Source organism: Oncorhynchus nerka, linkage group LG28, assembly GCF_034236695.1.
Source record: "Oncorhynchus nerka isolate Pitt River linkage group LG28, Oner_Uvic_2.0, whole genome shotgun sequence".
In the NCBI taxonomy this organism is placed as follows: domain Eukaryota; kingdom Metazoa; phylum Chordata; class Actinopteri; order Salmoniformes; family Salmonidae; genus Oncorhynchus; species Oncorhynchus nerka.
This window is the reverse complement of record NC_088423.1, coordinates 38,935,834-38,963,597: the sequence shown is the minus strand read 5'-3', so window position 1 is coordinate 38,963,597 and position 27,764 is coordinate 38,935,834. Positions and strand designations below refer to the sequence as shown.

Here is a 27,764-nt window from a genome sequence, read left to right as displayed (position 1 = left end):
AAGGGTGCACTATAGACAAAATGGTCATCTTCATTCTTCCTGCAGGTATACACTTTTCTACAAGCCCCCATCTTTCCTCACTGACTTGGTTTCTTCCCATTAACAGAGATCATACCCAATGGGAAAGATTATATGGAAGAACTGGAAGAGAAACTAAACATCAAAGTATCCAAGCTCAGTATAAGCACCACAGAAACGGTTGAAATATCCATAACCTCAGAGAAATCAGGGGGAGACGAGACCCCTGACAGCCAAACCAAGTCCCCCAAGAAGAAAAATAAGTTTCGCACTCCCTCCTTCCTTAAAATTAATTGTAAAAAGGAGAAGGCTGAGGCCTAGAGGGAGACACACTGAAGAATGACATGTCAGCTTATTTGGTATGAGATGAGCTCATGGGATGAGATGTGTTCCTTAGAGGAAATGTATGAGTCACTAAGATCTTAATAGATCTCCAGCTTTTGGGAAGGAGCAACTGTAACAATAAGCCTGTTATTACAATCTTCTTATTACTCAATCACTTCCTCTGAGGGCTCCACATATGAATAGGGCTCCAGGCATGAAGGGTTGAACATGTAGTATATCAGCTGCATTGTTCTTAGTACTGTAGCCAATTCGCAATTCTGTAATACAAATCAATTATAATTACATTTACATTTAAGTCATTTAGCAGACGCTCTTATCCAGAGCGACTTATACTGTGCAGATACAGAACCTCATTCTTTAAAAGATAAAACTCTTACTGAAATACCACATTGCCTGCTATGTATTTGTGGTCAGAAACTTTTTAAAATTCAGCTCATCATTGAACAGTAGGCCATAGATGAAGGTGACACATATAAACGTCATCTATGTTGTGCATGACACAAGTCATTTTTCCAACAATTGTTTACAGACAGATTATTTCACTTATAATTCACTGGATCACAATTCCAGTGGGTCAGAAGTTTACATACACTAAGTTGACTGTGCCTTTAAACAGCTGAGAAAATTCCAGAAAATTATGTCATGCCTTTAGAAGCTTCTGCTAATTTACATAATTTTAGTCAATTGGAGGTGTACCTGTGGATGTATTTCAAGGCCTACCTTCAAACTCAATTCCTCTTTGCTTGACATCATGGGAGAATCAAAAGAAATCAGCCAAGACCTCAGAAAAAAAATTGTAGACCTCTACAAGTCTGGTTCGTTCTTGGGAGCAATTTCCAAACGCCTGAAGGTACCACGTTCATCTGTACAAACAATAGTACGCAAGTATAAACACCATGGGACCACGCAGCCGTCATACTGCTCAGGAAGGAGACGTGTTCTTTCCCCTAGAGATGAACATACTTTGGTGCGAAAAGTGCAAATTAATCCCAGAACAACAGCAAAGGACCTTGTGAAGATGTTGGAGGAAGCAAGTACAAAAGTATCTATATCCACAGTAAAACGAGTCCTATATTTACATAACCTGAAAGGCCGCTCAGCAAAGAAGAAGCCACTGCTCCAAAACCGCCATAAAAAAAACCAGACTACGGTTTGCAACTGCACATGGCAACAAATATTGTACTTTTTGGAGAAATGTCCTCTGGTCTGATAAATGAAAATAGAACTGTTTGTCCAAAATGACCATCATTATGTTTGGAGGAAAAAGGGGGAGGCTTGCAAGCCAAAAAACACCATTCCAACCGTGAAGCATGGGGGTGGCAGCATCATGTTGTGGGGGTGCTTTGCTGCAGGAGGGACTGGTGCTCTTCACAAAATAGATGGCATTGTGAGGAAAGAAAATTATGTGGATACATCAAGACATCAGTCAGGAATTTAAAGCTTGGTTGCAAATGGGTCTTCCAAATGGACAATGACCCCAAGCATACTTCCAAAGTTGTGGCAAAATGGCTTAAGGACAACAAAGTCAAGGTATTGGAGTGGCCATCACAAAGCCCTGACCTCAATCCTATAGAACATTTGTGGGCAGAACTGAAAAAGCGTGTGCGAGCCTACAAAACAGACTCAGTTACACCAGCTCTGTCAGGAGGAATGGGCCTAAATTCACCAACGTATTGTGGGAAGCTTGTGGAAGGCTACACTAAATGTTTGACCCAAGTTAAACAATTTAAAGGCAATGCTACCAAATACTAATTGAGTGTATGTAAACTTCTGACCCACTGGGAATGCGATGAAAGAAATAAAATCTGAAATAAATCATTCTCTCTACTATTATTCTGACATTTCACATTCTTCAAATAAAGTGGTGATCCTAACTGACCTAAGACAGGATTTTTTTTTCTATGATTAAATGTCAGGAATTGTGAAAAACTGAGTTTAAATGTATTTAGCTAAAGTGTATGTAAACTTCTGACTTCAACTGTATATGAGGTCAAGCCTTAAGGAGTGTGGTTCGTTTTTATCTGGGCCTATTCATAATAGTGCTGTCTTAGTTTTAGTTGATATAAAGTAGGCTAACGTATGGGTTGTAGTAGTGTTTATAATTATTCAGTATTTGGTTCACATTTTGATATACACTCCATGTCTTCTTAATAATAATTGTACTATAAAATAATACTTTTAACAATGTAAGACAGAGAAGGCAATTTTAGCTGGGTATGTTTTTCAGAAACTTTTATTTATGCCAGTGATATTATTTTAGTGGTTGCTACTTCTTCATTATTGTGACAAAATTAACTGAAAGTGTGAAGATTTGAAAAATCTCCAATCTATATGAGCTCAATACTGCTGAATCCTTTTTTTTCTGCATTCACTGATATCTTGGCATGGATATCACTACTGAATGCAAAATTACAAATGTAAAGATATGAAATAGGCCTTTATCAGATTATAAAATGTATTATGAATGTGTTGTGTATGTGAAAGATTTGTTAAGACAGTATTTTGATAGATAATTTGAAAGTTGGCCATACAAAAGTAATAAAATGTTTAATGTTACCATTTCCCCCAAAATTAAGAAAGAAATGCAAGATTATGGCAAAATGGTTATGGTTGAACTATGCCTCTTTTTGCCTCCCCAAGAGGCTTAAATGTCTTGATTTTGTCACTAGGTGTTGAACTAAGATTGCTTAATAAGGTTCGCTCACTCTTCTGACTTTTCAAAAACATTCATTTACATTTGTATGGCCTTATGGCAGATTAATAGCAATATGTTATAAAAAGCTGTTCTCTGGACCAGAGTTAAACTGAAGACAAAGTCAAACATCCAGAGACGATATAAATCGAGGATTTATCCCAATTAGCAATGTGAATGATTTTCTTCGATCCAAAGGGAGAAACTTGGTTTTCCTTTGTAGATACTACGTTTTGTGAAGCAGTTTTAAATGCAATACTGAAATTAAGGTTGATTAATTTGCAACGGTTGCTTTAACATTTATGTTGTATGTTTTTATGCTTGTCAGTTTATGCTCTGTTAAAGTATTACGAACATGCCTCCCGAGTGGCGCAGCGGTCTAAGGCATTGCATCGCGGAGCTAGAGGTGTCACTACAGACCCGGGTTCGATCCCAGGCGGTATCACAACCGGCTGTGATCGGTAGTCCCAAAAGGCGGCGCACAATTGGCCCAGCGTCATACATTTTTGGCCGGGCTAGGCCGTCATTCCCAAGCCCGTTGGGGAGTTGCAGCAATGAGACAAGATCGAAATTGAGGAGAAAATAAGTCGGTAAAATACAAGAAATTAAGTATCACAAGCTAACTGAATTGAATATACCCAGTATATCATGTTCACAGTCCCAGTTAACTTGTATTACTAATGCTATTTTGTTTGAATTGCTTTTGTATTGACTGAGCTTTTGTAATGTGTGCTCTGTATAGCAGCTTCATAGCTTTTCATTACATTCCTTATGAGATTACATTTCACCATATGTAATAAAAACCGTGTGTTTACATGATTGTATTATTTTACCAAGGTTGATTGAAACATAGTGTTGCTTACAATCTTTTAACTCGTTTTGCATTCCTATGTCATCAAATCATGCAACAAACATTGACATACATGTAACTGCCAAAATAATGGAAACACTTGAGTAAACGAGGGATACAAAGTATATTGAAAGCAGGTGCTTCCACACAGGTGTGGTTCCTGAGTTAATTATGCAATTAACATCCATTCACCTTTAGGGTCATGTATAACGATGCTGGGCAGGCCATTATTTTGGCTACATGGCTATGGCCCCATCCACAGGGCACAAGTTGTCACTGAATGGCTTGATGAGCATGAAACTGATGTAAACCATTTTGCTCTTAAACTCAACTCTGGACCTCAAAGCCAGTTTCACTGCTTTTTTAAATTGTTCCTCTAATCAGGGACTGATTTAGACTTGGGACACCAGGTGTGTGCAATTAATTATCAGGTCGAAAAGAGAACCAGCAGGCTCTGAATTTCGTAGAGTAAGCGTTGAATACCCCTGCCATATGCCATGGCTGTCTTAGTAACCAGATCTCAAACCAATTGTAGACTTATGGGAGATTCTGGAGCGGCGCCAGAGTCAACGTTTTCCACCACCATCAACAAAACACAAAATTATGGAATTTCTCATGAAAAAAATGTGTCACATCCCTCCAATAGAGTTCCAAACTCTTGTAGAATCTATGCCATGGTGCATTGAAGCTGTTGTGGCGGCCCAACACCCCATTAAGCAACCTGGGGCCTGTTGCACAAAAGTAGAATTAAGACATCCGGGATAAATGACTCAGCTGAGCTCAATGAAGCCAAAACATGTGCGTCCAGGCTTAATTGGTTGCACAAAAACCAAGCCAGGATGAGCAGACACGGATTCATTAAGCCAGGTGAAACCAATCCTGGATAGGTGCGCGCTCACGGCTCACTCAAATAGACCCCGCCACAGATCACAGATTAACTGATTTACCATGGCAACTAGAGCCGCGTACTTTTCCCCGTCGGAAGCACAAATCCTCATGGAGGCATACGAGGAGGTAAAAGATATAATTAAGAAGAAAGGCAACACCGCCACAGTGATAAAGCAAAGAGAAAAAGCGTGGCAAAGTATTGCAGACCGCCTGAATGCGTAAGTAGTGCACAATTACACACTCACCGCTCCGCTGAAACATCACAATTACAATTCAAATATTTAATTCACATCTCCAAAAATGCAGTTGTACTGTAATTATGAAACGGTTAAATTTTTTAATTGAAATGCACTGCAGATATGAGTGAAATTGTGTAAAGTAACTCCATCACACTGTATAAAGCTATGATACATTTTTTGATATTTTTACTGAAAACAAGACAAAAATACCAAGTAATTTTTTGCAGTGTGACTCCATTAAATGTGGTGTGTGTGTGTGTGTGTGTAGATTAAACATGAACGGGCCAAAACGGACATGGCAGCAGGTCAAAATCAAATACAAGAACATTCTGCGGAATGGTATGGTCCCTGACTAATATTTAACAAAGCACAAGCATATATTGTACCCAGAAGGTGCCTGCTCACACATTGTCTGTACTGTTTTAGCAGTGAAAAGAATACCCACAGACAAGGCACGGGTGGTGGGTCACCAAAGGCTGACCTTACCCCAGCAGAGGACATGGCCTTGGAGCTAAATAAAGGCAGGCCCGTCTTAGAGGGGATCCCTGGGGGAAAGAGACGAGCATAGGTTCCTCCCAAGATGCCACCCGCTTCATTCAAGGTATGTCCTTCCATCTCTACATGGGATACAACCACATTCATATTGAATCAATTTGGACTGTCTGACTTTGGTTTACCTATTGCCTTGCAGTGCCTGGCAGCACTGTGTTCCTGTTAGAGCCACCAGCACAAGCACCAGACGATGCTGATCCAGTGAGTACTCCATCAAAGGCATACTGTAGGCCTGGCATGTCTTGTCTACTAGCTTCAATATGAATCCGATTAAATGTGATAGGGTGAAGGCCCCAGTGCAACAGCACATGATGGAGACGATTATGAGGAGGAGACCAATTCCAGAAGGCATGAAGTATCATGTTAAGACTGTGAAAGTACTATTTACTCTACAATGGTGAGGAGTCCTCATCAAAATCAAAAAATCTAATTTCTTTACAGGACCCAGATGCTATACAGTGGGAAAACCAGCCTGGCAACAGTGCGTATTAATAAAAGGACACCACATCCTGCCAAATTCCAGCTGCGCTAATTGTATTGTGTTCACAGAGCTCACAAGCTATCAGAAAGTTGTATGGCAACCACCTCCGGCGCCAAATAGAACTGGCAGACATAGACATTCAGTACAAGAAGAAAAAGATGGAAAATCTTGCACTGGAGTCCGAAATAAAAAAGAGGACAATTGAAACTGGACCTTGAAATAAAAAAACAGGTGAGATATGCCTTCAATGTACACTGTATGCTAACTGTAACACAAATGTATTAATCATTATTTTTCTTTCCTCCCCCAGCTCCAAGAAGATGACACAGCTCAAAATAAAAATTAGGTATATTCTCGTAAAGTCAAGTGAGCCATGACATATGAGCTCTTATTGTGAGCACACAGGACGGTGGCATCTTTCTAAGGTTTTTTTATTTTCCCAGCAATCAGTACAACCAAGTCATCGTTATAAGGCATCGCCCTCTTTTGCCCACCCCCAGCACCAGGTGTGGCCACTAGCCTATATGAAGGCCCAAAATTGTGTGTTCCTTTCTGCTCTGACAATGGCATGCCCATTCGTGCGAGATGTGGTGGATGAAGAAGCACTTGTGCTGAGGAGAGCCTTCAGGCGAGAAAGGGTCTTCAGGGACCGGTTGGACCCACTGGCCTTCCCTGATGACCATCTATATGAAAGATACAGGTTTTCTGCAGATGGCATCAGGTATCTATGCAGACTACTGGGTCCCAGGATTAAGCACTGCACTGCACGGAGCCATGCACTGAGTGTGGAGCAAATGGTTTGTGTGGCCTTGCGCTTTTTTGCTAGTGGAGCCTTCCTGTACTCAGTGGGGGATGCAGAACAGCTGAACAAGGCCACAATTTGCCGCACAATAAGGAGTGTGTGTCTGGCTATCAAAGCATTAGCAGATGTCTTCATCTCCTTCCCTGGCCACAGAAGACTCTGTGACATCAAAGAGGAGTTCTATAGGATTGCAGGTAAGAGGATCTACAAATTACAGGACAACTGTTAACACATAGTAGGATACTCATTACTTTGTGTGACAGGTTTCCCCAATGTCATTGGACTGCACACACATGGATAAAAGCCCCCTCAGGTGCCCATGAGGCCGATTTTGTGAATAGGAAATCCTTTCACAGCATTAATGTTCAGGTGAACATAACTTTTTGATATTGTCCATTGATGAACATTCTGCATTGCCAGTGATGTGCATTGATTGGTGTAATATTCCTCATCTTATGATTTCAGATGGTCTGCAATGCTGACTGTGTGATCAGCAATGTTGTGGCAAAATGGCCTGGCTCAGTCCATGACTCCAGAATCTTTCGGGCCTCTGAAATCTATCAGTGCCTATCACAAGGTAAGCCACACAACCCCTATTTATAACCATCATGGCTGTGTCAAGAATATCACTGTTTGAGGTAGTAATGATGAGATTTTGTGTTGACAGGTGAATTCTCTGGTGTGTTGCTGGGAGACAGGGGGTATGGCTGCCAGCCTTTTCTCCTGACACCTTTCACAGACCCCCAGGAAGCACAGCAGGCCTACAACCATGCCCATGCCAGGACCAGGGCCAGAGTTGAAATGACCTTTGGCCTCCTGAAGGCACGCTTTCACTGCCTTCACAAATTAAGGGTCAGCCCTGTTAGGGCATGTGATATTACTGTGGCTTGTGCTGTCCTCCACAATGTGGCCTGCCTGAGGAAGGAGAGGGCCCCCAGAGTGCCACCAGCCATGGACTGGGACAATCCGGCAATCTTCCCTGATGACGACAGTGGTCGGCTGCTGAGGGACCAATATGTGTTGAATTATTTTAGTTAGTATGTGTGCTTTCAATTTTCAATTAAATATGTCCTGCGGTGGCAGAGGAATTTGTTTTTTTTTGGGTTCGTTTTTTGACGAATTTGGCCTCTTATGATGTTTGTGCGGTATACTGTGTGTAATACAAGGCTGCAGGGAGGCTACTGCATCCATTCATTTGTCTGTTCAGTTGATGTGTATGGATTTGTCCTGCATTTATTTTAGTGTGCAGACATGCAGGGTGTGTTATATACAGACCTTTGAATGTGTATGTATCATTTTGTATAATATGCTTGGATTCTGTGCTTTCCATCTTGTAGAGTCACTGTGACTTCAGTTTCGAAAGGAGCTGATGGTTTACCTGCTTTGTTTTGTCCTTATTCAATAAAGGAACATAATGTTACACATTGTGTTTTTATATTCATATGGAATGTGTATTTGTTTATATGACAGAGTACTAGGGCCACACTGAAGAAAAAGGATAAAGTCATAAATTTATGAGGCTGGTTCTTTCTGCAGAGAAAAGCTACATATTGTTTTTACAGTTTTGATACTTATGACAATGTGATACTTAATATTCTGGCACATCAGCATGTCTTTGTTTATGAAACCATACTGAAGTACAATTTCACGAAATGCCCCACATCTGTCATTTTAACAACTGTCCTCCTTTAAAACAACTGGTTACAATATTATGACTTGTGTTTTTCCCCTCTGTGGCCCTAATATTCTATCATTTTATATATAGCCTTATAGTCTATGGGAAACTGTAAATTATCTAATGATAGCAACATCATCTAAAAATCATTTTTTATCCAAAATCATTGAAATTAATGATCACAAACGTTTAAAAAATAACAGTGGGTCTAGTTATGTGATAACAATGTATAGTGAGCAGTGAAATAACTATTGGTTTCCATTTGTGGTGACTGCTGACTGACATTAGGGATGAGATTAAATAGATCCTGGAATTTAGCCTGGTCTGGAGCAGGCTAGCTCCACAGAATAAATCTCCATGGTAATTTATACCATAACATATCCTCCTGCCCCCTATCCATCTTTAGTGCAACCGGATTACGGATCAATTGAGCCAGGATCACCAAGATATCCTGGCTTAATCCCTTATCCTAGTTTTGTGCAACAGGCCCCTGGTCTCAGATAGGGCTGTTGCGGCAGTCATGACCACAGTACTATTCCACGGTAATCTCCTTTTATGCACTCTGGACATGCTTTGGTAGTACCCAACTTGTTAACTACCAACAGGTCTAACAGGTCTGCAAATCTAACCGAAAATCACATCAAACATATCAAAACAGTAGGCCTATCGTACTTTTAAAACACCTCACTGTGATGATCAATTTGAAGAAAGTTCAACAGGTTGAAACTGTAAAACATGGTTGTTGTGGATGTTGTTTCAAAGCCTAACTCAACGAAATGGGCAGCTCTTTCTAAGGTGACGATTAATTCAAAACACCCATACACATATTAGCTTATACATAGGCTTATGAACATATTTCACTTCAATTCCCAAATTAAGCACTGGATAGCTGCAGCAACAAGGCTGGAGAGCCCATGGCATACATCATTACAATCTCACACTCAATTTGTGCAAATATGTACAACAAGAATTTCATCAGTTTTTGTGTGCCTTAATTTGTGCGAAGACACACATCTTTGTGCCACTTAATTCGTAGGAAAAATGACACATTTTTGTGCGACGTCATTCAATTGAAAATAATTTTCTGGGGGACAAACTTCGAATCAGTCTTTTGAAAGATGTTGGAGCAATGCATCTTGGGAAATGGTGTTCTACGCTGCCCTTTTTGTGTCCACGTGTATTTATATTAGTAAACAAACCAATTATTGTTAATCAACCAGGTTGTCACTGAAATACCTATAGTAAAATAGTAGCCTGACGTTTTTTATATTTTCTATTCATGCCAATGCTGTTTTCTATGCTCGTTTTCGCTTAATACGTTGGGATACTTGTGAGCTTGTAGTCAGAAAGGCCATTTTTTTCGTGTACTCAACAGTAGACCTACATGATTTTCTTCATACCGTATTTCATAATTTATGGAGCCTACATTACACAATTTTATTCAATGCATTTAATACAAGGCCAATTGAATTGTAATGAATAGAGCTGCCTATTCTAATTGGCAGAAAATCATACAGGTTCTACATCATACATTAAGAGCTAAACATTCTGTAACGTTGCATCCTCCTATCAACAGGCTCCAGGTAGAATAATCCTGGCAGGCCTTCTCCTTAAAAACACCCACACATACAAAACCCCAGGGAATAAGGCTTTCTTTTAAAACTTGTATTTACACAGTAGTCTACTAGAAAATGGCGGTGTCACCTAGAAACAATGCATCTTCCTGATTGATAATTATCTATGTGAAGCCCCTCTATATGTAAATATAAAATATAATATTCAGTAGGTCTATTGCCATTGTCTGTGAATAGAGGTTGCTATGGTAATCGAATAAGAGGGGCTGTGGAGACAAAGAGGGGATTTGCCGTCCAACAGGTGTTCCTGTCAGGGATGTGAGACGATCATACCACCAGCCCATCTCATCTCAGGAGGTGACATTAGACGACTGACTATAATTGGGACTGGGCTGAGCCTGTATTAAGCAGTAGTCTACATGATTCATGTTTTATTCTCACTAGAAAAAGTAGGTGACAAACTTCCTAAGTTTTTCTGATCAACAAACCTCGCTGTGTCTGTGGAGTACAAAGCTTACTGTTCAGCAGCTCTCTCATCTCCTGCCTGTGTTAATGAGTGTTAATGAGAGGAGGAGTCGGTGGGGGCTTGCTTTAAGGAACAGGTGACACACTCTGGTCCGGTGGAGTGACCGCATGATGTGACCTCAGGGTAAAGAAGAACTATTGTGTTCAGACAATGGGCACAACTGCATAATACCTAACTGCAGACAGATATAGATAGCAGATGACCACCATGGTATGTAATAACATAGTCATATAGAGTAGACAATATGTTACAATAAGGTTATATAGGAAATATCTTACTCTTCAAAGTAAAATACATTATATTAGAACACTCTTACACAACATTTTACTTCATGTACCAGTCTTCGGAACAGCCAGTCAGGGGACAGTATGTTTGAATCATATAATATCTTATTTTTGATCACTATCTGATGATAAAATGTCTGGAGACAGAAATCGGACTTGCACGTGCCTATTATTCACAGTTTTCTTCCTCTTTAAGAATACAAATCTTGCTGTTCAGAACATTGCATGCAATACACTCCCTACTGAGGGTAACCATAGGCACTGCTGCCACATGGTTTGACTGGCACACACACACAACGTGTGACTTTGCCTCTTCTGTGACAGCTGAGCCGACTGGTATAATCCTCAGGCTTTTCAGATTACTCCAGTTGGGGTCACATTCGACACTATCCTACAATGGGTCAGCTTTCTATGCTGTCTGTGTCAAAGCAGAGAGCTGACAGTCTGTCCACGAGCCCAGTATGTAATATGGACAGATACCTAAACCCAGTCCTCATATGTTTTCAACATGAGCATCTGTCTCGCTTTCTTTCTCTAATTGTGTGTGTGTGTGTGTGCATCAGTCCTAGCCAAGCAGCTGAAATAGACTCCATGGGAGGGTGTTCTCTCTCCCAGGCGTCCGTTACAGCCATGGCCACATCTGCAGTAAGGCAGCCATCTGCACCCATTGTCTCAGAGGCACAACACAGGCTCATACGCATGACTGCCCCCCTAAAGGCAACCCCTCTACCCTCTGTCTTCCTCCCTCCTTCTCTGCCAAGGAGAAAATGACTTCTTAATCAATCAAAGGCACAATGGTAATAGACCGTCCAACTAGAAATTCATTCAATTTCAAGGTAAGCTTTATTGCATAGCTCTGGGGCTTTCACATCAGATGATGAAATATGGTAACTTCATGGTATCCTTTATATCACGTGTCAAACTCATTCCATGGTGGGCCGAGTGTCTGTGGGTTTTCGCTCTAACCTTGTAGTTGATTGATGAATTAAGGTCAATAATTAGGATGGAACTCCCTTCACCTGGTTGTCTAGGTCTTAATTGAAAGGAAAAACCTACAGACACTCGGCCCTCTGTTGAATGAGTTTGACACCCTTGCTTTATATGGAGCAATAAATATTATTGTATAGTTCATTTGAAGTGGTCCCACAATGGATTAATTTATTTAGATTGGACCTTTTCAGAAGTCAAGTCTATTGAAGTAGGTTATTGTAAGTCAAACATACAAATACAAAATGTTAACATTGAAAATAATGCTTGTCTCCAGAAAATGGTATGTTTATGTATTCAAAGTAGCAACAGGGGGTGCTAAAGTGACTAAACCTTGTGGAAGGAATGTGGGATATTATATATTATACAACGGGTGGTTGTAATCCTGCATGCTGATTGGTTCATGCTCTACAACTAGCCGGTGTCTATGCCTCACACAGTTACCAGGTCCTAAATCCAGGCACATTAAAATGCCTATTTACTCTGTTGGCCATCTGCCTGTGCCATTAAACCCCACAACTCATCCATTAGCCCAGCGTCTGGTGTTCAACTTTATAAACATGATTCTCTCACGTCACCCCGTCCTCCATCCCTCCACTTTCAGTTTAAGACTAGACCATTTAGTTTTCAACAGCTGTGAGGGGATTTGTATCAAACCTTCCAGGCTCTGTCAGGCCCTACACCCAAACAAGGGCATTTGTTCAATATTCACCTCTTGATCTCCCTACCACTGAGGAAGTACAGTTGAGTCAGCCCAGTCAAAACTGGCAGCGTTTCTGGCCCCCAGTGGAACAAATCATGAAGGACAGCGGAGCAATCATTTTTCCGGATATACACCTGAAACCCCACCTCTTTAAGGAAAAGGATAGGATAAAAACTCAAACTCCCCTGAAAAGATTTAGTTTGCAGTCTTTCCAGCTGGAGTTTGAATGATTTGTTAGTCGCTCTGGATTGGCGTCTGCTAAATGACTTAAATGTAAATGTAAATGTAAATGCTGATTGGTTAAAACCGCATTCTAGCCGGTGTCTATTCCACAAGTTACCACCTGCTAAATCTATGACATTAAAATGCCTATTTAATGTTCCATCTGAGAATCCACTGTCTCAAATAGCCCAGGGGCTACTTTATAAACATGATTTTCTATGTCCACCATTATCACACATTTCTTTAAGACTAACATTTAGTTTTCAACAGCGGAGATTTGTATAAACCTTGCAGTGTCTGTCTCTCCGACATTTGCAACATTTGTTCAATATTCAAATTTGATCTCCAGCTGTCCCATAGATGAACAGAACAAAAAGACTGAGGCAGACTGTAGCTTTCTCAGCCAGTGGAAATCATGAACACTGGCCTCATTTTTATGGATATCCTCAAAAGAAATGTCCATTGAAAAAGGTAAAATCAAACAAAGTAGCAAGTTTCTTTTCCAGCTTCAGTTTGAAGTGATTGTGTTAGCTGTGTTGTTGGCTAACTTCTCCGAACAACAGTGTCCTGACAAGTGAGCCCATTTTCTATGCCAGGCAAAATTATCATATCAAGGCCCTGCAGAGCATCCTACTTCAATACATTAAAGCGATTGAGGCCAGATGACAATGCACGTTATGAGAGGACTTGATGTGATAGGTAGAGGAAGACATTTTCAATAGGTTTAAATTCCTCTGTCCTTGTTAAGCAGGTCACACTATGGATTTTCTTTAAACTGATGTGATCACCTGCACGCCAGCCTCATTTGTTTTTACCCCATCACTAGTAAATGCTTTGATGCAGATGCTAGTCATAAAGGGAGTAACAATGTACTGTACAAGTAGAGCAATTATTTAAACTAGTCTAAAACAAATTACATTCATGCATTACACATTATGTGAGCCAAACGTTCAGTCCATTTTGGGGAGTTATAATCAGGATTAGCTATATTGTGAATTCTGATGTGGTAATGTGTAAAACTATACATACATATACATGTTGCTTTCCTGCAATATGTTGAAGACGAGGCTTGCATACAGTTGACTATGGTGAATGCAATGTGCATGCTTTGGTGGGAGGGATTAACCGCCAACTAGGGCAAGTGGCTCAAGGACTGCACAATTCCATCTACTCCAGTTCAATGCAGTATCTCCCTCATTCTGCACATTGCACAGTTTGGATAAGGAGACCAAATTTAGACTGCTGCCAGCTCTCATAAAAGAAAATGGTTAAATATATGAGACAGCAGATCGAGTTGAAATCAGACGAGATCCTTTTGGAGTCGGGTGCGTCTATGGACCAACAGGATTTTAGCGATATGTCTGGATATTCCGACATTCTATATTCCGAATGTTCCGCAATGGACCAAATCGACACTTTTATGAAAAACGTTCAGGTGTTGCTGGATGCAGCAAATTACATTGAGAACAATGAAAAGAACAACGGAAGTAAGTAATGTAGGCTATTCTGGTTATTTCAGAGGCAGGCTCGCCAAGGCAGACAACAATGGACCGAAATGGTTAGGGCGACAAAAGACGCGTAAACATGAGAGGCAACTGTCTGACTCCCCTGCTTCCATTTGTCTGATTGTGAATGGGCCTAATATTTCAACCTATTCTGCCAATGCACATTTGTTGAGATAATGCAAGTAAGTTTTTCAAATGAATCATTTGGACTGAACATATTTTGATTGGTTTGTGAATGAGATATAGCCTACAAAAAAAAAAACAATCCATGGTCAAAAGCAAACCCGTGACATAGAATTATGCTCTCACCCGCTATGGCATTTTCTACGAATGGTAGCATAATTTAAATGGCTATTCAAGTGCGCATTTACCAATTGGATGAGACTTGACTATGGCCCCATTAATTCATTTTCTTAGAGACATGAATATGCCTAAAGTAAACATATTCTAATGATATCCACGACGGTTGCCCTGTGTGCGTTGGACTGTCTTCCGTTGAGCTATGTCTTCCTAAATTGTAGGCTACTTATTAAAATATTTAGGCTACATAATAGGCTTGTCGATTTATCAAGCTCCCACTCACCTTATTTTAAAACCTAGCCTAGCCTACTCAACACTGAGCATAGGTTTTCATTACATTTCTGGCAGTGGATGTGGACGCCTGCAGGCCGAAGAAAAGCAAATAATTCGTAGGCCTATGCTTATTTATCTCAGACCAAATCCAACTGTCAAATGAGGCAAATAAACCCTTAAAAATGTGTTGAAAAGTCGGCATGTTGTGCAGAGGCTGAATAGAGAAGCCCTATAATGCCAGCCCTATACTTTCTTTATTTCAATCAATTGCGCTTCCTCGTATCTTCACTGTTGCTCACATGGTTTCCACATGGAACAAAATTGTCCGTTTTGATTGGACTAAACCCATGTTCCCGTCTCGAGTCCTTGCAGATACCCAATCAAACCCAGGTTAAACTTTGACGTCACATGTATTATGTGGGATTTGTAGGTGTATACACAATTTAGGATTAGATCAAATAAATAAAATATCACATTAAAACAATTCTGTTGTCATCAATCTCATATTGGATATTTTATTAAACCTAGAAATAGGTAAAAATGTTTATAGCCTATTATACATGTTATAGTTTTCTATATGCATTTTATTGTCTAATGTAGCCTAATATAGCCTACTAGGTGAGATTTCAAAATTGGTAATGAATGAGTAGGCCTATGTCTTGAAGAAAGTTTGTTAGTATTTTTCAATAAACCAATAAACCATGTTGTTGAGAAAGTAAAAGACAGTGTTGGGTGAAGCTATAGGCATTTCCCCAAGTTTTACTAAACTTAAATATACAACTTTTTTCTTTATATATATGTTTTACAATAATCAACAGTATGACTACATTACTGTTTGCCAACATTGTAAGATTATTGGAAGCTGCAGCATATAGACAGGAGGGAGGGGTAGGTTATGTGAGATGTTGTTTATTCATTCCCTGTTGTTTTGGGACTAGCTTAATGTCACAAATGTTACAGACCAAAACAAAAAAAGTATTTGTCTGACAGAAATGACAGAATTACAATGTAAGGCCTAATGTGTTAAAAATCTACATTTCATCAACAGAATGTGAACATGGATATGCCTCAGCATGCCCTGCAACTCAGAACAAGCATCATCAGAGACAACGGAAATTAAAGAATAAGAAAATTGACAATATTCACAACAGGTAAATTCATCTCGTCACAATTATTTGTAAATGTGATATTACAAATACCCATGTTATTACAGTTGCATACTCACTCGTTGATTATTTGTGTATTTGTATTGTATTGACAGTTACAATACAAGACAGTTTACTGCACTGTTGGAGCTAGTAACATAAGCATTTCACTGCATCTGCTATAACACCTGCAAATATTTGGACATGACCAATACATTTTGATTTGATAACATTTCGTTTTTACCCCTTCTTCATTATTGGACTTGGAAGAAACAAAGTGCACCAAGACAGAAACTGTCAAACTAGTATTTTACAAAGCGTATTGGTAACATATCTTGTCCATGGATTTCTGTCCATAACATAGAAATAGATAGAAGACTCTAGTGCCCAAAAGCCAGTTTTAGCATGGGCAGCGCCACTTTCACCATTTTGAAGTAGTAAACTGGGAGGGATGTCCTATGGGATAAGAAAGGATCACATGATTCCATCTGGGTCATCAGGAGGGATCAGCCAATGAATTATACTTGTGAGCAAACATTCCATAACTGCAGCTGGCAGTAAACCACAAACCTTGGCCTTATACCTGTTCAAACAACACACTCTAGGTGGTAGTATGCACCGTTTCAGTTTGTTTGTTAACTCATAGGAGTAGTAGAAGAAAATGGACAACTTCAAAATGGAAATGGCCTCAATGGCACTGCCCATGCTCTCACAGATGCCATAATAAGATAGATACAATGATGAAATGTCTATCTAAGTCTATGGTCTATAACCTGTCCATTTTGTTTTACACCCAGATCAGCACACAATGAGCTGGAAAAAAATAGGTGAGTCAGAAGGGGTTGTGACTGTCATTCTGTGTTATAGAGGCCATTGCGAGTATTTCCATTGACAGTAGTTCTTGTTGATCAATTGAAGATCTCTGCAAGTACTGAATGTGCACTCATCTACCATTTTCTTCTCTACTCTGATTCCCCACCCGACTGTGATTTGGTCCATAACTGTGTAACATGGGGTAAAACACTTGAGTTACACAATAATTAATTAGTCAAAGAGATGTAGGCCTAATAAATCTGATGGTGCATAACCTGTCTTTGGTGCATATCAAACATCATATCCACATAATCATTCAACTGTGCAGACTGATACATGGTTTGATAGTGCACAAGTAACACAGGCGCGCACACTTAATATGTTGTGAAATCTGTTGTGAATGTATTGTAATGTTTAAAAAAAAATGTATAACTGGCTAATTTTGCTGGACCCTATAGGAAGAGTGCAGCAGCGAATGGGGATCCATAGTAAATACATATACAGGGATGTTGTTATGCTACACATTTCGTAACATTTTATGTGGTGTGGCAAATAGTTATATCCGGTGACTTTATCTCCAACTGTCTTTTCAAAATGGAACTTCAAGCTGATAATCCAAAATACTGTGAAGGCTGGATTTATTTAGCATATCCTGATGTTATTCTAAATATATTGACCCAGAATTTGAAAATGTAATACTGGCTAATAAAGCGGCACATTTTACAGCTGGACTTACAGTGGGGCAAAAAAGTATTTAGTCAGCCACCAATTGTGCAAGTTCTCCCACTTAAAAAGATGAGAGAGGCTTGTAATCATAGGTACACTTATTTGGTCAATAACAAAAGTATATCTCAATACTTTGTTATATACCCTTTGTTGGCAATGACAGAGGTCAAATGTTTTCTGGAAGTCTTCACAAGGTTTTCACACACTGTTGCTGGTATTTTGGCCCATTCCTCGATGCAGATCTCCTCTAGAGCAGTGATGTTTTGGGGCTGTTGCTGGGCAACACGGACTTTCAACTCACTCCAAAGATTTTCTATGGAGTTGAGATCTGGAGACTGGCTAGGCCACTCCAGGACCTTGAAATGCTTCTTACGAAGCCACTCCTTCGTTGCCCGGGCGGTGTGTTTGGGATCATTGTCATGCTGAAAGACCCAGCCACGTTTCATCTTCATTGCCCTTGCTGATGGAAGGAGGTTTTCACTCAAAATCTCATGATACATGGCCCCATTTATTCTTTCCTTTACACGGATCAATCGTCCTGGTCCCTTTGCAGGAAAACAGCCCCAAAGCATGATGTTTCCACCCCATGCTTCACAGTAGGTATGGTGTTCTTTGGATGCAACTCAGCATTCTTTGTCCTCCAAACACGACGAGTTGAGTTTTTACCAAAAAGTTATATTTTGGTTTCATCTGACCATATGACATTCTCCCAATCTTCTTCTGGATCATCCAAATGCTCTCTAGCAAACTTCAGACGGGCCTGGACATGTACTGGCTTAAGCAGGGGGACACGTCTGGCACTGCAGGATTTGAGTCCCTGGCGGCGTAGTGTGTTACTGATGGTAGGCTTTGTTACTTTGGTCCCAGCTCTCTGCAGGTCATTCACTAGGTCCCCCCATGTGGTTCTGGGATTTTTGCTCACCGTTCTTGTGATCATTTTGACCCCACGGGTTGAGATCTTGCGTGAAGCCCCAGATCGAGGGAGATTATCAGTGGTCTTGTATGTCTCCGTTTCCTAATAATTGCTCCCACAGTTGATTTCTTCAAACCAAGCTGCTTACCTATTGCAGATTCAGTCTTCCCAGCCTGGTGCAGGTCTACAATTTTGTTTCTGGTGTCGTTTGACAGCTCTTTGGTCCATAGTGGAGTTTGGAGTGTGACTGTTTGAGGTTGTGGACAGGTGTCTTTTATACTGATAACAAGTTCAAGAAGAAGTTACAGGTCTGTGAGAGCCAGAAATCTTGCTTGTTTGTAGGTGACCAAATACTTATTTTCCACCATAATTTGCAAATACATTCATTAAAAATCCTACAAAGTGATTTTATGGATTTTCTTCTTCTCATTTTGTCTGTCATAGTTGAAGTGTACCTATGATGAAAATTACAGGCCTCTCTCATCTTTTTAAGTGGGAGAACTTGCACAATTGGTGGCTGACTAAATACTTTTTTGCCCCACTGTATTTTATCAACACCTTCACAATTTCAAGTTTGTTTGTACATTAGCATGCTAGCATCCTGGTGGTAGAACAGAGATGTCTGTTTTGCATGGCAAATCAGGGAGTGCAGTCCAGGACAGGTTGTTCTTGGAAGACAACCATACAATGTTTTCACAGTTGGAACTGGAACTGCTTGTTTCAGACAGTGTGCTTCACTCCCCGTAAGCTAAGCTTTTCTGTGCAGTGATGAGAGCTAATATACAGAGAGCTGCCAGTGTGGGAATCATCATTGAACACAGAAGAGGGAAGGCCCAGGCCTCTGAATGATAATAGCTCAATCTCAAATTGCACTACACAGGAGGTTTCTAGACACTAGAATGTTCAGTTCTTATGGAGCAAAGGCCATGACCTTAAAACAAGATTGTCTGTATGCCTGTCATACAGGCTGACCTCAGCAGCAATGGGCCTGGACTATTAAATCTTTCTATCCAACAAAATGGAAAATAATATAAAGGGTCTGCTTTTGTAGCTCAATCTGTTACTATACTGAACAAAAATATAAATGCAACATGTAAAGTGTTGGTACCATGTTTCATGAGCTGAAATAAATTATCCCAGAAATGTTCCATATGCACAAAAAAAAACAAATTTCTCTCAAATGTTGTTCACAGATTTATTTACATCCCTGTTAGTGAGCATTTTCCCTTTGGCAAGATAATCCATCCACCTGATAGGTGTGGCATATTAAGAAGTTGGGGACAATAAAAGGCCACCCTAAAATGTGCCGTTTTGTCACACAACACAATGCTACAGACGTCTCAAGTTTTCAGGTAGCGTGCAATTGGCATGCTGACTGCAGGAATGTCTACCAGAGCTGTTGCCAGATAATTTATTGTTAATTTCTCTACCATAAGCTGCCTCTAACGTCATTTTAGAGAATTTGGCATTATGTCCAACTGGCTTCAGAACCATAGACCATGTGTATGGTGTCGTGTGGGCGAGGGTTTTGCTGATGTCAACGTTGTGAACAGAGTGCCCCATGCTGACTGTGGGGTTATGGTATGGGCAAGCATAAACTAGAGACAATAAACACAATTTTATTTTACCAATGGCAATTTGAATGCACAAAAATACCATGATGAAATCCTGAGGCCCATTGTGAGGCCCATTGTGAGGCCCATTTTTTTTAAAGGTATCTGTGACCAACAGATGCAAACTGTATGTGTTTTCCCAGTCATGTGAAATCCATAGAATAGGGCTTAGTGAATGTATTTAAATTAAATGATTTCCTCATATGAACTGTAACTCAGTAAAATCATTAAAATTGTTGCATGTTGTGTTTGTATTTTTGTTCAGTATATAATAACCAGATCAATAACTAATTACGTCCAAAGATATTCATCAATCGATGTGGAGGGGGATCATGACATTCAAATCCAGGAATTTCGTCTGGATGTAGAGAGACCATTCCTATTATTGGTTTCACTAAAGAGCAGTCTGTTGCTTCTTCGCCCTCTTAGACGAGCACATCTCCGCCTGTGTTTGGAGAGGTTGAAGACACTGATCCCACTGGGACCAGACTGCAGTCGGCACACTACCCTGGGGTTGCTCAACAAGGCCAAGGGGCACATTAAGGTACTGTAGTCAACAATGCCACCATGGTGGTGTCATGGGGACCATGGTGTTATGGGATCTGGTGAATAGTGAATGGTTCAATGGAAGCCCCTTGCCTATGGATAGAGAAGCTGTGTGCTCCCATGACCTGCCACAGCACTGCGGCACACAAACACAATGTGGTCTACTTCCTCATTCTACAAATCACTTGCTATTCCTGGCTGCACACTTGTGGGCCTGGAAACGCAAGCAAATGCAAGAGAAATGGGGATATACCTTTAATGGGTATAACTGATTTATCAAGCAGGATTGATTAGAAAACTTGAATTTTCCCATTTTATCGGAACCTATTTGTCACCCCTTGTGAACTCTGAAAAAGTGCTTCCAATTGATCTGAGAAATGTTTTGCACATTGCTGTGTTTCAGAAAGAAAATAAAAAGTGAAAGAAAGTGTGGCTTGTATGCTTAGCCTGAACCAACCCAGCCATTGCCCTTGTTTTCTTACAAGCAGCAAATCCAGCTCTACATTTGGCCATTGTACAAAAATGTCAGGAATTACTTTGCCACAACAGCTGTTTGGATCTGTTGGTATTTTTAGCCTGGTCTGATGTGGATAAATTCACATATGATTATTCAGGCTCAGAAGAACACACTCAGTTTGTCCCTCAATCTTGAATGGGCAGAATTTGTGTTGTCACAAGAGTAGAGTAAAACAAAAACAAAAACATTATTCCATTTTAAATATGTTTGCAAATGGCAGCTGTTGAAGATTCTATCATTTGTACAGTAAAACTGAATATCTGTCATACTATGCGCAGATGTCTAACAAAATGTGATAAATAGCTGCTCCTTATCCTGCACCATTTATTAATATGCAATTATTATTCATAAAATACCAGTGGTGTAAAGTACTTAAGTAAAAATACTTTGAAGTACTACTTAAGTCGTTTAGGGGGTAATTGTACTTTACTATTTATATTTTGACAACTTTTACTTGTACATCACTACATTCCCCCCTAAAATAATGTACTTTTTATTCCATACATTTTCCCTGACACCCAAAACTACGCGTTACATTTTGACAGAAAAATAGTCCAATTCACGCACTTATCAAGAGAAAATCCCTAGTCATCCCTACTGCCTCTTATCTGGTGGACTCACTAAACACAAATGCTTAATTTGTCAATTATGTCTGAGTGTTCAGTTGTGCTATCCATAAATAAATAAAAATATATATTGTGCCGTCTGGTTTGCTTAATATAAAGAATTTTTTATTATTTATACTTTTACTTTTAGCAATTCCATTTACTTTTGACATTTAAGTATATTTAAAACCAAATACTTTTAGACTTTTACTCAAGTAGTATTTTACTGGGTTACTTACCTTAATAGAAAATTACTCAAGTAAAAGTGTATCTTTACTTTTACTCAAGTATGACAATTGAATCACCACCATAAAATACCAAAAAATTCTAAGGTTGATTAACTCTCTCTCCTCTGTTTGTGTGTAGAAACTAGAGGAGTTGGACCGGAGGAGTCAGCACCAGCTGGAGAGCCTGGAGCGTGAGCAGAGGCACCTGCAGAGGCAGCTGGCCCACCTGCAGACCCCTGGAGGCGGAGACAGGGACAGAGTCCGTATGGACAGCGTAGGTTCCCCTTTGGCCTTAGAACACTCGGACCGAGGTGAGCCAACCATTGCACAGAGCTTAGTTACTCCCAGCATATTTCGGCTGACAGTGGCAATATTACAGTGCCTTCAGAAAATATTCAGACCCCTTTACTTTTTCCACATTTTGTTGTGTTACAACCTGAATTTAAAATTGATTACATTGAGATTTATTTGGTCATAGGCCTACACACAATACCCCATAATGTCAAAGTGGAATTATGTTTTCGAGATTTTTTACAAATTCATAAAAATTCAAAGCTGAAATATTATGGCAAGCAATAATATCTTCATTAGTAAAAATGTGCATAACTCACATAATAATGTGCATGGACTCACGCTGTGTGCAATAATAGTGTTTAAAATGATTTTTGATCGACTACCTCAGTCAAGCAGTGAATTTCAAAGACAGATTCAACCACAAAGATCAGGAAGGTTTTCCAATGCCTCACAAAGAAGGGCAACTATTGGTAGATAGGTCAACATAAAAAAACAGTAATTGAATATTAATTTGAGCATGGTGAAGTTATTCATTAACTTTGGATGGTGTGTCAATACACCCAATCACTACAAAGATACAGGTGTCGTTCCTAACTCAGTTACCGGAGAGGAAGGAAATGGCTCAGGCATTTCAACATGAGGTCAACGATGACTTTAAAACAGTTAGAGTTTAATGGTTGTGATAGGAGAAAACTGATGATGGCTCAACAATATTGTCGTTACTCCACAATACTAACCTAACTGACAGAGGGAATAGAAGGAAGTCTGTACAGAATACAAATATTCCAAAACATGCATCCTGTTTGCAACGAGGCACTAAAGGAATAATGCAAAAAATGTTGCAAAGCAATTAACTTTTTGTCCTGAATACAAAGTGTTATGTTTGGGGCAAATCCAATACAACACAATACTGAGTACCACTCTCCATATTTTCAAGCATAGTGGTGGCTGCATCATGTTATGGGTGTCCTTGTAATTGTTAAGGACTAGGGAGTTTCAGGATAACATTTTTTTTACAGAATAGAGGCACAGGCACAATCCTAGAGGAAAACCTGGTTCAGTCTGCTTTCCACCAGCACAGGGAGACAAATTAACTTTTCAGCAGGACAATTTATTTAATTTACATTTTTTATTTCACCTTTATTAAACTATGCAAGTCAGTTAATAACAAATTCTTATTTACAATGACGGCCTACCCCGGCCAAACCTGGACGACGCCGGGCCAATTGTGCGCCTCCCTATGGGACTCCCAATCACAGCCGGATGTGATACAGCCTGGATTTGAACCAGGGACTGTAGGGACACCCCTTGCACTAACCTAACAATAACCTAAACACAAGCTTACCAAGAAGACAGTGAATGTTCCTGTGTGGCCGAGTTACAGTTTTGACTTAAATCTAAATGAAAATCTATGGCAAGACCTGAAAATGGTTGTCTAGCAATGATCAACAACCAATTTGACAGAGCTTGAATAATTTTGAAAAGAATAAATGGGCAAATTATGCCCAATCCAGGTGTGGAAAGCTCATAGAGACATACCCAGAAAGTATGCTTCTACCAAGTATTGACTAAGGGGTGTGAATACTAATGGAAATGAGACATTTCTGTATTTCAAAATCAATTGAATCCATTTTGAATTCAGGCTGTATCATGAAAAGAATGGGGGAAAAGTCAAGGGAAGTGCATATTTTTTTAAGGCATACTGTTCAAATAAAATACAATTGTATTTATCACATGCGCCGAATACAACAGACCTTACTGTGAAAGGCTTACTTACAAGTCATAACCAGTTTTTAAAAAGTTAATAAGAAAAATTTGCTAAATATACAAAAGGAAAAACAGTAGCACAATAAAAAGAACAATAACAAGGATATATACAAGGGGTGCCGGTACCAACTCAATGTGCAGGGGTTCGGGGTAGTCAAGATAATGGAGGTAATATGTACATGTACAGTGCATTCGGAAAGTATTAAGACCCCTTGACTTTCTCCACATTTTGTTAAATTACAGACTTATTCTAAAATGGATTAATTCAATAAAAAATGCTCATCAATCTACACACAATACAAAGCAAAACCAGGTGTTAATAATTCTTTTGCAAATGCATTATAGATAAAAAGCAGAAATACCTTATTTACATAAGTATTCAGACCCTTTGCTATGATACTTGAAATTGAGCTCAGGTGCATCCTGTTTCCATTGATCATCCTTGAGGTGTTTCTACAACTTGATTGGAGTCCACCTGTGGTAAATTCAATTGATTGGACATGATTTGAAAAGACACACACCTGCCTATATAAGGTCGCACAGTTGACAGTGCATGTCAGAGCAAAAACCATTCCATGAGGCCGAAGGAATTGTCTGTAGAGCACCAAGACAGGATTGTGTTGAGACACAGATCTGGGGGAGGCTACCAAAAAATATCTGCAACATTGAAGGTACCCAAGAACAGAGTGTCCTCCATCATTCTTAAATGGAAGAAGTTTGGAACCACCAAGACTCTTCCTAGAGCTGGTCGCCCGGCCAAACTGAGCAATCCGGGAAGAAGGGCCTTTGTCAGGGAGGTGATCAAGTACCCGATGGTACCTCTGACAGAGCTCCAGAGTTCTTCTGTGGAGATGGGAGAACCTTCCAGAAGAACAAACATCCTTGCAGCAACCCCACCAATCGGGCCTTTATGGTAGAGTGGCGGAAGCCACTCCTCAGTAAAATGCACGACACACTTGGAGTTTGACAAAAAGCACCTAAAGGACTCTCAGACCATGAGAAACAAGATTCTCTGGTCTGATGAAACCAAGATTGAAGTCTTTAGCCTGAACGCCAAGTGTCACGTCTGGAGGAAACCTGGCACCATCCCTACAGTGAAGCATGGTGGTGACATCATCATGCTGTGGGGATGTTTTTCAGCAGCAGGGACTGGGATACTAGTCAGGATTGAGGGAAAGACAAATGGAGCAAAATACAGAAATCCTTTGGTGAAGACCAAAACTCACAAACATTTCACAATGTCATCATAATATACCCAGAAACTGTTCCCGAACTGTTTCAGGTGGGAAGCATGCGGAGGGAGGCCTTTAGAAGATTTTATGTAGAGAAATATGTTTCATACATGTAGTTATTACATGCATCCACTAGAGGGCAGGCTAACCTACAAAATCAATGTAACCCTTTTTGAATTCTGTCTGTAACACAAAATATGGAATAAGTCAAGGGGTATGAATCATTTCTGAAGGAACTGTATATTATACTAAGAAACCGTTTGGTTCAGTTCCATTTCAAAACAGTAAATATAATTTACATGTGTTACAGTCTATAATGTAGCATTTGTTGTCATCAAGCAGTAGTTGTCAATCAATATGATTATCTGATTACTAAGTGTGGGATGATCATAATAAAAAAATGTAACTCACCCCAATTTCTGTAGAAGAGATCGAGGTGGACGTGGAAAGCACTGAATTCTCCCATGGAGAGTTGGACAGTATCAGCACCAGTGGCTGCAGTGACTTGGATGACCACAGCAGTCGGCAGAGCCTGGCCAGTGATGAGGGCTACTCCACCTGCAGTCTTAAACAGACCTTTTCCTCCTAAGAACCAGCCTAAAGCTCCTCATCCACAGCTGCATTCTAAACTGGCCTTCTCCTAAGAACCAGCCTAAAACTCCACCTGCAGTCTATAACTGGTACTGTACAAATAATCAGCCTGAAGTTCAACTCCTCTTGAAGTTTAAAACTGGACCACTCCTCCTATGAATCAGCCTAAAAATCAACCACCTGCAGTCTAAACTAGCCTTCTCCTCCCAAGAACCAGTAGTTTAAAGCTAAACCCCACCTGCAGTTAAGTGGACTAATCCTACTACAACAACTGTAAATCTTGCCCGATGTGGGCGACTGCACTTAGAGTCTAATGTTACCTGTATCCTCCTAAAACCAGCACAAAAACCACAAAACCAGCCAGAAGCTCACCAGTGCCACTTTTCCCCCCACTTTGGAAACCTCTAGCAGATGACCCTCTAGTAAAAAAAACTATTCTCATCCATCACCAAGCAGGTCACTCGCACTTCTATATCTGCACTCCAAACCAGTTCTCTAAGGTACCTACAGGTTGAATAAACAACAATTACACTTGAAATCTTTGACACAAGTCACCAATGTTATTCCTAATTTATTAGAATATAATTGAGAAATGTAGTATTTATTTTTCCAATATTTATTGTGTTGTACTGTATGTCTTGGTCACACTTGAATTATTTAGATGTTTTGACAAATGTAAAGTTAAGTCTGAACTGAGCATTGTTTGACAAGTTATCCCAGACAAAAGCTAGTGCAATGGTACAGGACAGGCTAAACGTATCACTCAGTGGCCTCTTTTGTGAGATGATTGACATCAATCCCCCTTGAGATTTCAAAAGTAATATTGTTTGTATACGGTAGGCAGCTATAATAAGCTATCCCGCACTTCCCAAGCACAATTCGGAAGCAATAACACTCATTGACAGTTAAGTCAACTCTTAAGTTGGCTGTTAATTTTGTCCGTCCAACACCACTTGCTTGTTTTGTATGCAACTTCAATAGATGTATTAATTACAAATAGTAATCAATAGTAGGATAAAATGGCTGTAAAAGTTGGAACAAAAAAGTAAATGGTGCATGTGTATTGAATGTAGCTTTCAATTGTATTGTCATGTGCTTTGGATTGACCAGTTTTGAGAGCTCATGTCTTTGTAGCATGAACAATATAGCACATGGCAGAATGGAATTTGAGTTTTGATTCGCATCCTTATTTAGTAACTTATTTTTTGTATTGTAGTTGAGAAGCATTCCAAAGTTAAAACCACGAAGCTGTATATTTTGAGTATTTGTCTACAAAAATCACACACACACTGCAAGACTATTCCACTAACCAAATTGGACATTTCATCTTATGACCATACCCATATTTTTGTGGTACAACTAAAACTATTATCACCACCAACTGTGTCTTAAAATGGCTAAATTGAATCTTGCACAGGTTTCTTAGTTCCAGGAATTTATTCAATGTCAGTTTTGGGTCATTTGTAAAATGCATTTTGAAAAAGACTTGGGACTTAGAAAGTGTCTCTGAACACTCTCCTGTGCTAAAGCAGCCATCAAAGGTGACTTTTACAAATAATATATTGCTGGTCCCCTGCTACTATTTTGTGTGGTTCGTGGTAATGGTCCCTTGAAAACTTGATCAATAAACCTCTACCACCATATGTACCTATACAGTGTTCAGTTGTTCCTTGTTATTGTGATGTCCAGAGCTATAAGATACAGTGGGGGAAAAAAGTATTTAGTCAGCCTCTCTCATCTTTTTAAGTGGGAGAACTTGCATAATTGGTTGCTGACTAAATACTTTTTGCCCCACTGTATATACTCTTCGTGATTGAAATCATGTATTTTCTATACAATACATTTATATCTGCAGATTG

General features: G+C 39.8%; 3 protein-coding genes and 1 long non-coding RNA gene across 6 annotated transcripts in view; all 4 read left to right on the top strand.

Moving 5' to 3' along the window:
* LOC115113215 (gamma-adducin-like) overlaps nt 1–3,869 on the top strand; it is a 30,576-nt gene extending 26,707 nt beyond the window's left edge. For both annotated transcript variants that reach the window (XM_029640606.2, XM_029640604.2), the window contains exon 15: nt 107–3,869. In XM_029640606.2, coding sequence (XP_029496466.1) covers nt 107–339 — 233 coding nt within the window. In that variant the 3' untranslated portion in view covers nt 340–3,869. The remainder of the gene's footprint in view (nt 1–106) is intronic.
* A 1,600-nt stretch (nt 3,870–5,469) lies between these two features.
* Nucleotides 5,470–5,922, top strand: LOC135565524 (uncharacterized). Its single transcript, XR_010461638.1, has 3 exons — nt 5,470–5,633; nt 5,724–5,785; nt 5,868–5,922. It is a non-coding gene; the product is annotated as an uncharacterized LOC135565524 (long non-coding RNA).
* A 378-nt stretch (nt 5,923–6,300) lies between these two features.
* On the top strand, nt 6,301–8,287 carry LOC135565523 (putative nuclease HARBI1). The gene is made up of 3 exons (XM_065012581.1): nt 6,301–7,061; nt 7,333–7,444; nt 7,535–8,287. Exons 1-3 carry the CDS (start codon nt 6,993–6,995, stop codon nt 7,903–7,905), a joined length of 552 nt encoding a protein of 183 aa, XP_064868653.1. The 5' UTR covers nt 6,301–6,992; the 3' UTR covers nt 7,906–8,287.
* A 5,696-nt stretch (nt 8,288–13,983) lies between these two features.
* LOC115113213 (max-interacting protein 1-like) lies at nt 13,984–27,556 on the top strand. 2 transcript variants are annotated; one of them, XM_029640599.2, is made up of 6 exons: nt 13,984–14,325; nt 15,965–16,067; nt 16,859–16,888; nt 20,556–20,670; nt 22,161–22,332; nt 25,740–27,556. In XM_029640599.2, exons 1-6 carry the CDS (start codon nt 14,103–14,105, stop codon nt 25,901–25,903), a joined length of 807 nt encoding a protein of 268 aa, XP_029496459.1. In that variant the 5' UTR covers nt 13,984–14,102; the 3' UTR covers nt 25,904–27,556. The 2 variants fall into 2 exon arrangements, with proteins under 2 accessions (XP_029496459.1, XP_029496460.1); XM_029640600.2 differs by lacking the exon at nt 16,859–16,888.
* Nucleotides 27,557–27,764: the final 208 nt, after the last annotated feature.